We start from the raw sequence: 14,593 nt of genomic DNA, 5'->3' as shown, positions 1-14,593 counted from the left end.
TTATAGCATCCATTACCATAGTATCTAAGTGCATCATAGGTAAATTAGATCTGCATGGCAAGGTCACAAATTGACTTTGTGCATATTCTGTCCCTCTGCTTCCCTGGGTATACCAACCTTTCTTGTTATGGTGGGAAAGCTTCCTGAAAGAGAAGGGTCTTGCATAAGGCTTAATTTGTAGTGAAAGAGGTGCTGGGGCTCAAGCAATGTTTGTACTTTCATAATTGACGCAGCAAGCCCAGAGGTGCCAGGGCTATGAACTGCCAAGCCTACAGGTGCGGCTCAGCCCTGGCACAAATTAAGCACTGGTCTTGCAACATACCCTTGCTCAGACTCAATTAATCTGACCTCCTGTGGGACCTAGTTTCAAAGCCAAAGACTCTCAGCAAAAATGCTGATCTCTTGCTCTCATGTACTTTGTTTGTGTTTTATGAACTACTAAATTGTTCCAAAGGAGCGCAGCTGTTTTGGTGTTTTGGAGATGTGATCACTGACCGATGTGATCACTCACTCTGAAGATCAGGACCAGACCCATGACCTTGCAATGGAAGTAGATACTGTGACAGTGGAGGGATGGGAACATTATTCTTTACAGAGCTTTTTCTTCCCTCATCCTCAGTACAGAATTTCTTTTTATACCAACCCCTCTTTCAACTTGGTGCTTTTAAACTATTTTGTCAGCATCATGGCATTTTCCTGTACAGCTTCAGATACTATATCAAACCACTGTAAAACAAATTTCACTGTATGGAAAACTAATTGCTAGTTTAACTTCTTGAACTAACCATAGTTACATAGAATTGCATGCAGATACGATAGTCCATCACTCAAAGCTTTGCTCTGATTTGCCTTGGTTGTGGGAGAAGATATTTAATCATTCACATTACGGCTAAAGAGTGTCCTTGAACACCCTACATTCCCCCTGAAGCCAGTGGGGTATAAAAAGAATGCAAGATCAAGCCTGAAACCAGTAGTTACTGCCTTTTAATATTTTCCTTATACACACATTGAGCCAAATTTTACTTTCCATTACAGTTTAAATTCACATTATGGTTTAAATCCACAGTAACTTCAAGGATGTTGTTCTAGATTTATACCAGTCTCCCTAAGGGCACAATTGTATCCAATTATATTGAAATCTTAATAGGAAAAAAAGTAAGACACAAATAGAATACTAAGACTAATTATTTCTTTGGCTTTAATGTGTTAGACAGCATTTACCACATGCAGATTCTCCCTTAGAGGCCCCTGATTCTTGGTCAAGGGTTCTGCTTTCTCTTAGGATCTTATCCAGCAAATAGCTAACTGCTGACCCATTCCAGAAAATGTAAGGTTTCCCATTAGAGACAACCTGGAATTTAGCAAACTATAATTTATTTTGCAAGTTCTACATTTTATTTCATGTGTCTTATTCCTGCCAACTCTTTCTCTCATGCATGCGTCATCTGAGTCAATTCCAGAAGAAAATTGAAATTTTATTATTCTCAGAGATTGTTTCTCTTTTTCCTGAATTTGACTAGGAATCTATCATTTTCTCCTGTGTAAGAAAGGGGATCACTAATACAAACGCCCCATTGCCGTAGTGATACATCCTGTCTGTTAGGGGTCCTAGAGCTATTTTCTACATCGATTGATGTTTAACCTCCAGCGAACCATCTTTTCAACAAATGTATTTGAGTCAGGTTTATATTTACTTGAAGGAACTCCTAGAATCTGGATATTTCTTCTGCTCATTTGATTCTCCAGCACCTCAGCTTGTTGGTCAAGGTTCTGAGTTTTATAATGGCATTGTAAAATAAGCAGGATTTTGGATGCTTTCAGATCCATTGGCATTTTCTGCTGGTTCTGCGCAGTGTTTGCAGCTGGTCAAGGTGTTTCTCATTGAGATCCATATACATTAGTAATCTTTGTTGACAAAGTTTCTATTTTACTTTCCCTCAAAGCCATTATTTTATGGAGGCCCTCAGGCTTTGCAGGTTTTTTTGCAGGTTTTTTTCCCCAGACAAACATTTGTGTAATGCTCCCTTTTGCTTTGATGGAGATTGGAGAAGGAAATTGGGTTCAAGCTACTTTCTGTTGTCCCAGTATCTACATTCCAGAATATAACTGCTTCTATATTTAATTATGAAATTTTCTATTCTTCACAGCTCACTAATTATCAGTTTTTTGTAGGTTATATAGGATTAGTATATATAACCACTTGTGTGTGTGTGTGTGAATGTTCATTGGTAGCTAATGGAAAGAGGCATGAACACGCTCTAACCAAACAACCATTTGGAAATTGAAGAAATGTTTGTGAGCACTGTTTTTGCAGTATCCCCCAAATCTAGTGATAATCACCAAGTTAGTCACACTGGCTCATGGTTATAACCTTATCTCCTTCCTTTGGCATTAGCTGTCCATACTTTTTTTAAAAAAAATTATTCTGAAATTCATTGCTGGTGGAAAGTGCTGGATTGACTGCACTGAGGACTAAAATTTGTCTGTAACACAGATACAGCACAGACTCCCCTACCAGCATTCCTGCCCTTTGATCTGGAAAAACAATTTCTAGGGATATGAAAGTAGCTAAGTGCCTATCTTAGGCATCTGGAAGTGACATCTGTAGTAGTGTTGGTTTCTGTGCATTCCGTTTATCCAGTCGGAACTGGATTGAACACCTGTTCATTTCAAAAACACTAACTGGTAAAAATGACTTTTAAACACAAATTAAACTGGATTTGGACCCAGGAACATAAAGATGAAAGGTTCATCCTTTACTGGCCGCTATCTAGCTTGCCTTAATATGTTTTCGCTTACCTATAGTTATTTCACCTTGCTCAGTCTGAGTTGAGCATGGTCTTTAAAGATTTTTCCAAGCATGCATAATAATCCTCATGCTACAATAACTATTCTGAGAGGATGATTACCTGCATCATTCCCATAGAATACGGGGCTAGTGTTGCTGTAACTAATGCAGTAATTTAGACAGTATTTACAACTTTCCCAGGAAACCATCTCTTTTAAGAATGACAGGCTGTTTTGCATTTTAATTCAGTTCTTGAATAGCTCTGTATTTTTGGAGAACAGATCGAACAACTGTTTAATTAATTTAACTAGGTTCAAAGCTGTAGCTTCCATTAGAAGTATACTTTCCAGCATAGATTGCTGTTCCATTGTGAAAAATAATGCAGCTTCCACTTCCAGATTCTTAAGTGGAGGAGAATGATCTCAGCAGAAAGCATGACAGCTGAATGATGAACCTTGCTCATTTTGCCTTAGCAGTATTGCTGAAAAGTGGAGAAAACTTGCTTTCTTCTTATGCTTGCTTGATTCTCCCACAAGCCAAAAGTCAGTTTTGTCAGCACATGTTGTGAGGGGTGTGAAAGCAAAGTAGGGGCCGATCAGTGGGGCATAAGGTGGCAGAGATAAAAGGCATATTCTGCTTTCTGTGACGTGTTTGTATGTGATGGGGAAATCTCAGAAGTTTCTAAGGCCTCCATTGGCTAAGCGTTCACAAATCCATATTGGAATTATCCAGACCTTAGAGGAGTTCTCAGGAAAGGATGGGGGATGCTTCCCCCCAACTTTCAGCCTGCAGGGAGCTCTATTTCCCTCCTTCCCCCAGTCTCTCTTCATTCTCCTCTTTCCCAAACCTGCTTCTTTCTTGCCCATTCCGAAGTACCCTAATCACACCTACCTCTCACCAAATCCACCCCCCTGAAACTCATCTCAAGCCCTTTACCTGTGCAGTGAAGATAAACCATAATGTGCTTGAATGGCACCTGTCTCTGAGCACCCAGGTGCAAGCATCTCCACTGCAAAGCCCTATCTGCGTTACTGTCCTCGCTGTGTCTGCACCTGCCCTGCACCTGGTCTGTGGTGGGTTCTTTGCACTCTACGGTTTTTCCTCGTCAATTGTGAGATAAAGTGTCTGTCTTTCCAGGGGAATTGTGGGAAGGCATTGAAGGAATATCAGTACTCAGGTGATTTTGCCTGCATCCTCACTGCAAAGTGGGCAGGTTCCAGCCAGAATTAAACCAAAGCTCAGGCTCCAACCTATACCTCCACCTGGGTAAGCTAGTTGGGGCTTAAAGCACCTCCAAACCCAGGTCACAGATTTCTCTGCATGGATGGTAGGGTGTTAAAACCCAGGTAAGAGCTCAGGTTGACTGTGCAGTGAAAACATACCCTTACACACACCTCTTCCCTGTGGCTCCTTTCTTGTATCCTCCTTCCAAATGTCTTGAGTTTCTCCTTCCTTTGGCCACAGATACCTTATTTCCAAACACCCAAATCTCTGCTCCTTCCAAGAGACCCCAATTGCCACTCATCTCTCCCACATATATCTCCCTCAATCTCCTTTCCCTCTCTCCCACCTTCCCCTAGCACCTAATCTCCCTAGCAGCTAGGAGAAAGGCTGGCCACTCGCTATCACCTCAGATTTTGCATAATTCCTGCACTATTTGCAAACACATATTTTGAGTAATTATATTTAGGGTGCTTCTAGATTATTGTTAGTTTTAATATGTGCTTTGTACTCAATAAGAATACGGATTTTTGAGTAAAAGCACTCCTGTGTGTATCAATAATTTATCAGACGGAGATGCTGTGTCCCCTCACTGATTTATTTCCTGACACTGCCTGAAAAACAGAGATTAGTTACCATAGCTTTGGGTTCAGATAACCCTGGGTAATAGGCAAAGTAATATCTTTTATTGGACCAACTTATGTTGGTGAGCGAGACAAGCTTTTGAGCTTACAAAGAGCTCTTCAGGTGAAGAGCTCTGTGTAATCTTGAAAGCTTGTCTCTCTCACCAACATAAATTGGTCCAATAAAAGATATTCCTTCCCCCACCTTGTCTCCCATGTAGGTTTATGGGATTTTCAGTCATTCATCCATAACAACTTTATGATAACACTTTTGCTGTGTAAATGTTATTTCAACTGAGTAGATATGTTATTTAAATCATACAAAAATATTTACCTACTAGTTATTAGTTAACATTAATAATTTAACATAGTCTGGGTTTCTGCTAAAATGCTGGAAATGAGTGTTAATTTTTCATAATTTTATCGGTATATAAAATGAAAAGCAGACACCAGAAACAAAACAAAACAAAAATAGAATATATTTCACAGTATGACTGTAAGGAAGTAAATTTAAACAAGTGTTGTTGCTTCAAGTATCTGTGATTGATATTCTTTCCTTCTGAAACATAATAATGTTGATAGGTATATAAATCACCATGGAGTGTAGAATGACATGTTCTAGATGATCAGACCTATTTAGCCAAGCAGGCACTGTATTACTTCATTTTCTCAGAGCCATAACTTGAGACATAACCCTTCGGCAAAACTAATCCAATTCCTCTTCTTTCCCTGTCTTTATTCTCCCACACTCTCTGGGTTTTAAAACACAATGTAATGGGAGACAAGCTAAAATGTAAAATGTAATGAAATAAGTTGAAAATGAAGTCCATTTGCTAAGAAATACCACTGTGGGCTAACATGAGAGAAAATAATGATATTAATATCTTACAGTGGTGTGAAGAAAATCCCTGTACTATGAAAAGCTTAATAATTCTGGTCCTGATCTGTCCCCAGTTATGCAGCCTGGGCTAAATTTCACATTCTTCACTCAATCAAAATTCCCATTGAAATACATGGGACTGTTTACAGAGTAAAGTACTATCACAGAGTGACTGACCCCTTTAATGGAAAATGGAGCAAGCCTTGCCTATGCCATAATTAGCTGCTTCCCAACCTGATGGTGAACACCTGAGCCTCATAAAAAGGGGTAAGAGAACTCAAAGGGAAGAACAACAGGAAACAGGTTAAGCTCTTGCGGGAAGCTCTGAGGTAGGATCTGCAGGAAGCCGGGAATTCCAGTGAGTGGTAGACAGTAGGAAAGACTCCAGGGAAAGCAGTTTAGGAGTCAGCCCTTTATCTCAGAGGAGAAAAAGACTTAAAGGTAGCCGTGAAGGAGGTCTGAAGAGTAGCCCAAGAGGAAGAATCTTTTGTTTGTTGCAAGTTGGGTTTGTTTGGACTTTTGTTACTCTGGAAGGGGTTAAATTTGCTTAGTTAGTTGGCCAAGGGGCCAAGCCACATTACCAACACTGACCCATGTGGGGAAGGCTGAGGGGACTCCTCTTGAAGGAGGAAAGTGAGGCAGAAGAGGATTATGAGTGGCCATGCCTGTACTATGCAACATAAGTAAGGGAATCCCAATCAGTCGCTGAGCAGTTAACCCTCAGAACATCTGAGAGGAAGGCTGATAAATATTATTTCCCCCATTTTGCAGATGGGGAATTTTAGGCAGATAGGATAAGTACAACTCTGTGTCAAACCAAGATTCCAGTTTAGGACTTTGGGTGCCATTTGGTGCTTAGACCATTAGATCATGTCAAATAGAAGTGGGGGAAAAAAAACAGTATAGCGCCTGACCTATGTTTGTTCACAGCAGTTCATATTCTCAACATTTCATGTTAACAATTTACAAAATTCACATCTATTGGGATAGTTTGGCAGTGATATGTGTTTCATAACGGGTGTGATACAAATCAATAAATGTGATGGACAAAATATATGGGTATTAGATATCTTTAATAAAAAACAATTGTATCCACATACATTCCTTGAATTTATATATTCATTGTTTTTTTATTTTTGGTTATTTTCTTAGATTTCATAAAAGACGCAAGAGTAATGGCCCTAGAATCCAAAATCATCTGTTTATCTATAGACTAAGAAGAACAGAGGGTTGTCCGCACTGGCTTGTGCCAATGCACCTCCACCCTGACCTAAAATGAAAGGAGTTCTAGCTCTATGCCCAATGTTTGCCCTCTCTTTTGAGATTGCCAACAAGGGTGCCAGTTGTTTTAGTATAGACCCCACCTGTCCTCTGAATGAAAATCTGGTCAAACTACAGATATTCCCTTTTCTACAGTATGTGAAATGCTCTCCGTTGTACCAGAACATCAGTTAAAGCAACATTAATTGCAGAATGTATACAATGGTGAATAGAGTTGAGCAAAAAGTTAGCAATTAAAACCTGCAGCCACAAAAAATGTGCCCAGTTACAATCCTGAAATTCAGAAAAGATTTGTTGAATGGTTGGCTAAGATTTGCAACTCACTGATGTAAACTGGACCCAGTTTGGAGTCACCCTTGGCCAGGCCAAGTCAAGGCAAGCCATTTTCTGATTTTGAAGCTCAGCCTCTCAAAATCACAGCATTGTGTGGTTCCAGACAAAACTTGGCAGTTTTAACTGAATTGTCTTTGAGAGTTTGTGCTTGTTCAAAAACCAGACTCCAACTGAAACCCATGGAATACAAATACTAGAGGAAATTGTAAAAAAATATTTGCACAGGTACCAAAACCAGAGTCTTGCAAATTCTAATTCAAACTCTGTTTCACAGCCCCTGTTCCTGCAGAGGATCAGCTTACTATCACAACTGGCTCATAAATGTGGTCACATTATATTATTTCTTCACTTCACTTCTCTTATGTTTACCAGTAACCAACCCTATACAGCATTAATTTATGCATATTATCACATACTGGAATCTGGAATGAAGCTATGTTACAGATGAAAGTATGATTCACAACTTACTGGTCGTGTTGGGCATAACACCTTTAGTATAGTAGGATTTACACAGATGTTTGATGAGAAACTGCCCACTGTAACATGTTTTCTCTACTAACTCCAGTTGCTACAACACTAATAGTGGAAATGACGTAAATTTTGTCATCGTTCTGTCTGTAAACATTTATGTGAAGTTGCAATTATCAAGGCCAACTTAATCTTACATCAGCAGTTCCCAAACTGTGGGTCAGAACCCCAAATGGGATTGTGCCACCAGCAGATGGGGTTGTGGCGACCCCTAGTGTTCAGAGGAGGCCATTTTGCTCCACACCACATGACTTCTCATGGACTGTGTGTGTGTGTGTGTGTGTGTGGCATAATCCATAAAGGACGCCATTTTGTAGAACAAAACAGTGTCCTCCACACAGCGTGTACTCACGTGTATGGTGTGTGTGAGGTCATGCTGTGTGGAGGATGCTATTTTGCTCTTCAGAATGTTATTTTCCTTGCTGTCTGGTGTTCTGAGAGGAAATAATTCATTAAAATAGGGTCAAGCTGGCAAAAAGTTTGGGAACTCCGTCCCGATATGGTTGATTTGCAGCCATAGTCAGAAACGAGCAACTTCCCATAACTTGAGAACATTTCTTTGTTAGTTCTGGTTTCATTTTGTTTATTTTAATAGATTAATTGACTGTTACAACCCTATCTGTGAAAGACTGGTGATCTAGAAAAATATAGTTACAGGTAATTCCAGTTAAAGGAAACACAAACTGACATAAAACACTTCCTAAGCACATTTATTATAGAAAGCATCTTTATATTTCTTTAGATTATAGATGAAGAAGAAACACAATTCATGAGTAATTGTCCTGTTGCTGTTACTGAGAGTACTCCAAGAAGACGGACACGCATTCACGTTTTCTGGACAGCGCCTCCTGTTGGTACAGGCTGTGTAATTCTGAAGTAAGTACTTTTACATGGATCCAAGTTACAAGTAAAACCAGGTTCCGTTTACAATAAGTCTAATATGATTTACAATACATTGATGCCTGTTTTTATACACATGAGTCAGCAGTAGTTTATCCAACCCCCCGACCCCCTTACCATGCCACTCAGAGCAGCATGTCTGGCAGCCACGCCGCCCAGCCGGAGCCAGATGCGCTGCCCTGCAGGAGCGCGCAGCCCCGCTGCCCAGAGTGCTGCCCACGCGGCGGCGTGGCTGCGGGGGAGGGGGAACAGCAGGGGAGAGGCAGGGGGCTAGCCTCCCCATCCAGGAACTCAGGGGCTGGGCTGGATGGTCCCGCAGGCCGGATATGGCCTGCGGGCCATAGTTTGCCCACCTCTGGTGTAGAATGTAATGGTGTTATAAGGGTCCCATCAGCATTTCCAAGAAGATTCGTTCAGTGTCAATGCACTGTTTAAAGAGAGATGATTCCCTTTGCCCACCAGCATCACCTTCATCTTACTTTGATTGTATTGGAGCCCTTCTTATTCCTCAAGGTGTGTATTTCTTCCAGACATTGGGGTAACTAGTTGATGGTGGTGTTTTGTTCTGATGAGAATGAGTTATATTGCTGTGTATTATTAGCACATTGTAGGCATTTGACCCTGAAGCATCACCCATTGACTCTTGGTGGCTGAAACAGGAAGTGAAAAATGTTTAATGCAGTAAAAGCTACAGGAAACATTTAGCTAGGCCAAATTTAATTCTTAACACCCATAAATGTCACGATTCCTACAAAACTTTTAACAAGGGTTGGGCAGCTGGAGTGCTGTGACTGCTGCTTATTATACTAATCATAACTGTCTCTGTGTTACCTGCATCTTTGCTGTATCCACCTGAGGTTTGTCTGTCTTATTATTTGGTTGTAAGCAAGGATCATTCCAACATATGTATGCATAGTGCCTAGCACAATAGGGCAATTAGGTACTACCATAATACAAATAATAATTATTAGTATTAATTCAGTTGGAATGTATCCAGAACCTCATAATTTAAGACCCTGCTCTTACAATAATTATGGTGGGATCTTTCACGACCACAGGTTGTAAGGAGGAACTTGTTTTACATAGCTTCTAAAAGTCAGCTCACCAACAACAAACAGAGTGTCTCTGATTAGAATTCTGAGATATTAATTCAGTAATGACTAGGGAGAAAGTGTGGGTGATTTAGTAGGTAGGTCTCTAATTTCTACAGCATGTAGACTACTCATCCAAATACCGAACCATTTCTAAACTGCTAAGCTTGCAGTATCTGACAAGATCAAAGCCCTGGTGGAATAACTGAAGGTCAGGTGGAGGGGACATTGTTAGATACACGTTTTGGTGTATGTAAATAAAACACTATTTGATTATTAGCTGTCTTTCAATAAAACTTCTGTAGAAAATACAGTCTTCCCTGAACTGGTTGCTAATAGATGCAAAAGATAAATGGACTGTTGTACTTCTGAGTTCAGTTCAAAAGAAGAATGAAACACCTCAGAAAAAAACAGCTACCTTTTATTGTGATTTGTTAGAGCCAGTGATTAACATTATAATGTGGCTTTCATTTGCACTGAAATTCAGTGCTCAGTAGTACTATACATAGCAATTACTGTTGTGCTTTTTGGCATAAACTTAACACCATTTACATTTTTCCATTTGGAGCTCATCTAAATTATAGCGTTTACAGTAAGCCTCTTTTACAATCACCTCCCCATGCTCCCATAGAAATCCATACAAATGCTGGGCAACATTTTCTCAACTATTTTGGCAATCATGAGACCTTCAATGAGACCATAAAAATTACATAGTTTAAAAATAGATATTATAATTAGGGATGGCCAAACAGTGTTAGTGTTCTTCATTTCATCCCTCTTCCTCCTCTCTTCTTTCTGTATGTGCAGGAGTGCAACTCAGTTGTACTACTAACATATATCTGGGGGGAGGACGCTATCCTGATAATTTGCTGGTAAGATGTGTTTCAACTGGGGCTGGTGGTTTTGAGCCAGTTTTGAACAGAGAGGGCCTGATTCTCTTACATCATATAATGATCCATTGGCTTCAACTTACACTGGTATAAATGTAAAGAGAATCATGCCTTAAGGAGAAAAGGTAGTTACCAGTTTGTTAAATGAAGCTAATCTACAAATATTTTTTTCCTTATTATAGGCCAACTTCTGCTATCATTATGCCAGCCTAAATCCAGAGTAACGCTACAGACTTAATGAAGTTGCTTTGGAATTGCACCAGTGTAACTGGGAATAGAATTTGGTCTGATGTTGTTCTTAACACTGAGTTTTATTTTCCTGAGGCCCATAATTGACCAGCAGTCCCCTTAAACCTTTTCAGGCACTGTACCTATTACCTGTTTGGCTGAAAAGCCAAAAGTGGTACGGGAAAAATGGAAAAGTGAAGGTTCCAAGTGCAGCATGGGAAGTAGAAATGTTTTGGCATGAGTACTAGTTAGCTTGATGCATAACTTCAAGGGCAGTGTGTAGGTAGCATTAGTTTACATTTGCCTCCCCACCCACACCCCATACTACCTTGCTTTGTCACACAACTATTAATCAATTTTTTTGCATAAAAGGCTAACATTACCAGGTTATTTTACATGTGATATCTCATAACCATAATTGGTACAGAACACTTCAGGCAGATTCCTCACTCCCACAGAGTTGTTGCAGCACAGAAGCCTGAAGGTTTGGTCTCTATTTGCCCCATTTTACAATAAGTCTCTTGAATTCTCCCAGACTCCACATTGAAATACATACCCATCAGTCTATTGAGCATGGCTACACTGCCTGGGTACATATACAATACTAACTAATGCAGCAAAGTACTTAAGCACATGCTTAGGTCCCACTGAAATCAGATTTAAGTGCATGCTAAAAGTTTAAACATGTACTTAAGTGCTTTGCTGGTTCATGGCCTATGCTCTCACAGACATGTCTGTTCACACGGTGGACTCATTGAAACCTTTTCTGGGATCTGTGGGTGAGCAAGAGCATGTGAGCAGCAATGATCTGTCCCTACAGCAGGTGGAACATCTTAAAAATGGATAAGAGACTCTTGGGGAAATATGTATCATTACACAGAAGTGGAGAAGCTTTCAGACTTGGACTTGGTTATTTAAATGTTGCTAATCACCTCTCTTGCCATACGATAAGAAAAAAAAATCTCCACTATCAATGTAGCTCTCATTGTGGTGTCCCAGTGCAAGAGGGCTGGGGTGAATTCAGCACACAGATCCAGAAATATGGCCTCTCGCATCTAAAATTTCTGCAACCACAGTTACTCCTCCCAAACCTGCTTTATGATGTAATCCCACCAATGAGTGCTTGTTTCCTGGGCCCCGAAGCACTGATCTACTGTGTAGAATTGCTCTGTGAATGCCAACAGCAACCTGACGTTTTTATTCACTGTGTCCATCAGCCTCTATTTCTATTCATTGTTGTCAAACATCTCTTCTTCCTCATTGAACCACCAGCTGCAGTGGTAGTCGCTGAAGGTCTGCAGATACTGACAAACTGTGCATCCTATATTAGCATTGGTCATTAGAATTGTGCTGAACTCTGGGTTCTGCCGGAGAGATGGTGGAAACCAACAAGTGACACAAAAGGGACTGTGGGCCTTTTTAAATTATGGGATGGAATGATCATTATGGGATAGAGAAAGTGGCATTATGGGAACTTGACCCCTAGTTCTCAGAAATCCCTGGGAAAATTTCTGGTATCCCACAAAGCACTGAGAAAATGCCCCACAAGGCATTGTGCTGGTTGGCTGCGCAGGGTGCACTGGGATGCCTACCTGTGATGCACTGCATTTTCCATTGATGCAAGCACTTGTGGTGTGTATGCACAGCATTGACACAAGCAGCCAAGTGTACGTGTGCCCGAGCAATATAGAAAAGTCGGTGTAAACCAATGTAATTTACATCATGTAGAAACTTTGTAGTGTAGACACAGCCGACTATAGGTGCATTTCTTAGCTATGCTGGAGGACAGACTGTCTTAAACCACTTTTAGCCTTAGGTTTTTGAAGTTGAATGATAAAGTATATTGTGGGGGATAAAGTGTCTCATTTAAGTGTGATTTGAAATGTGGGCAGCTTAAGATTTAAATCTGAAAAAAGGAAAATATTAAGTGAAAGTGTATACAATAGAAGGATATAATATAAAATAATGGAGTAAAGCCTTGGTATGCATTAAAATTTAATAGTGGGGAAACTGTTGTATAAATATGTGTTTGCAAATAGTGCAGGAATTATACAAAATCTTGTTACTATCTAAGTCACTCAAGTTTATCAAGTCATGTAAATCTGATGAAGAGGCAAATGCAAGAGATGCTTTGGAATGTTGCAAGATGCTAATTACATTTTCCTCTTTTTGCATTTGAGTTTGACTGAGTCTGAATGCAACAGATTATTTAATAAATATTGGCCAGGGACAGATATATTGTATATTTAATTTACCATTTAGAAAGGAAACCTTAAGCAGTGCTCTGATGGGATCCCATAACTGGGATGTCAGGCAGTTATGATATGTGCTTCGTATGATAAACTAAACATTTACAAGATTTTATTTACTAGGTGCTCACCTTCTGCCATCCAAACGATAGTTAACCAACCAACCAATGGAAATCCAAGATAGCTATTCCTTCTCTTATTTCCTGTAACATATCAAATATCTTCATCAAGGCCTCTTCACGGATTGTTCATGGGGAAATTTTTTGAACCATGTCTAGGGGAATATTTTAATCTTTTTGAGACGGTGTGTGGAATTTATTGTTTTTCTGCATAAATAATCTTCCTCATGATTTATTAACTCCCCTTTTTCTGGATGTAAGTGGCCACCAGAGGGCTGAGCAACTTGAAAGGACTCTCCCAAATAAGAACTCTGGCAGATTTAGCACATCACTGTACACATTTTAAAAAAATGTCTTCACTGGGAAATGTCGTGTCTGGTGTGCTGGCTGAGCTGGTAGCAAAATATACTGCAGATTTCAGGAACAACTTCAGGATTCAAAACATGTATCTGCACTTGCGATACAATATTCAGTCTCCGTGGAAGATGTGGCTTCCTTTCCTGTGTGCCATCCCTCTTTCTCCCAGCCCCCATATCTCTGAAAGTGAATGATATTAAACTAAAAGTGTGTGAACCCCAGGGGGTTTGATTACCATGTGTTTCATACACAATTTTATTTTGTTTGGGTTTGCATCCCATTCTGCTATTCCCATGCTGTTGAAAAATCTAAGATAGAGTTCAAAAGGAACCTGAAAATCTCAATGAAACTATCCATTTCCAACGGGTTGGGGTCATATCCATGGGCACACAATGAAATTCTCTTGATATCTGTCCAATCAAATCTTTTCCCAGCATCCAGAACTCATGATGTAGTTGTGATGAGGTATGCAAACCCCACACTGACCACCAAGGGATTAAGGGGTTGCTCTGAGTTCAGCCAGTCTCCCGTTGCCATACCTGCAAGAGATGCACAGGCTGGGGGAGAAATTAAAAGGGAGCAGAATAGCTCCCTTGGTGGCAGTCCAGAAAAGAGGGCACACCAGCAATTCACAGCCCCTGAAGGAAGGCAGGATCTCTTCCAACAATAACTACCTGAAGCTCCCTCCCTGAGGGAAGGGAGAACCTGCTTCAGATACACCCTGAGAGGGAGGCATTCCCCCCCCCTCCTATGAACTCTGTTTGTTTGTGTTAATTCCCCTTGTGTGTTATGGACTACCCCAGCAGGGGAGAGACTTGGAACTGATCGGGCCAAAGATCCAAGTAACAGGAGGAGGCAGCCACGACCCTGAGAGAGAGAACGAGGGACCTGCCACACCAAGCACAGCCATGAAAAGGCATCCAGCAGTGAGCTGACCTCCTTGCCACAGGCTGCGAACTTTGGACAATAATGGGGTGGTAGGAAGTGGCCCAGGGAGGGCAACCTTAAGGGACTGTTGAATGTCAGACCTTTGATAGCCCTCACAGGCCATGGGCCGGAGCCTGGTGGAGTGGGAGGGCACGGTCTTCCCTATCAACCTCCCCCA

At 40.6% G+C, this 14,593-nt stretch overlaps 1 protein-coding gene across 1 annotated transcript in view; it reads left to right on the top strand.

Annotated features, from left to right (window-relative positions):
* SPON1 (spondin 1) overlaps positions 1-14,593 on the top strand; it is a 315,776-nt gene that overhangs the window by 41,402 nt on the left and 259,781 nt on the right. The window contains exon 3 of the mRNA XM_037899871.2: positions 8,397-8,530. Coding sequence (XP_037755799.1) covers positions 8,397-8,530 — 134 coding nt within the window. The remainder of the gene's footprint in view (positions 1-8,396; positions 8,531-14,593) is intronic.

Source organism: Chelonia mydas, chromosome 6 (genome assembly GCF_015237465.2).
Source record: "Chelonia mydas isolate rCheMyd1 chromosome 6, rCheMyd1.pri.v2, whole genome shotgun sequence".
Lineage (NCBI taxonomy): Eukaryota > Metazoa > Chordata > Testudines > Cheloniidae > Chelonia > Chelonia mydas.
This window is presented reverse-complemented; position numbering and strand designations above follow the sequence as displayed.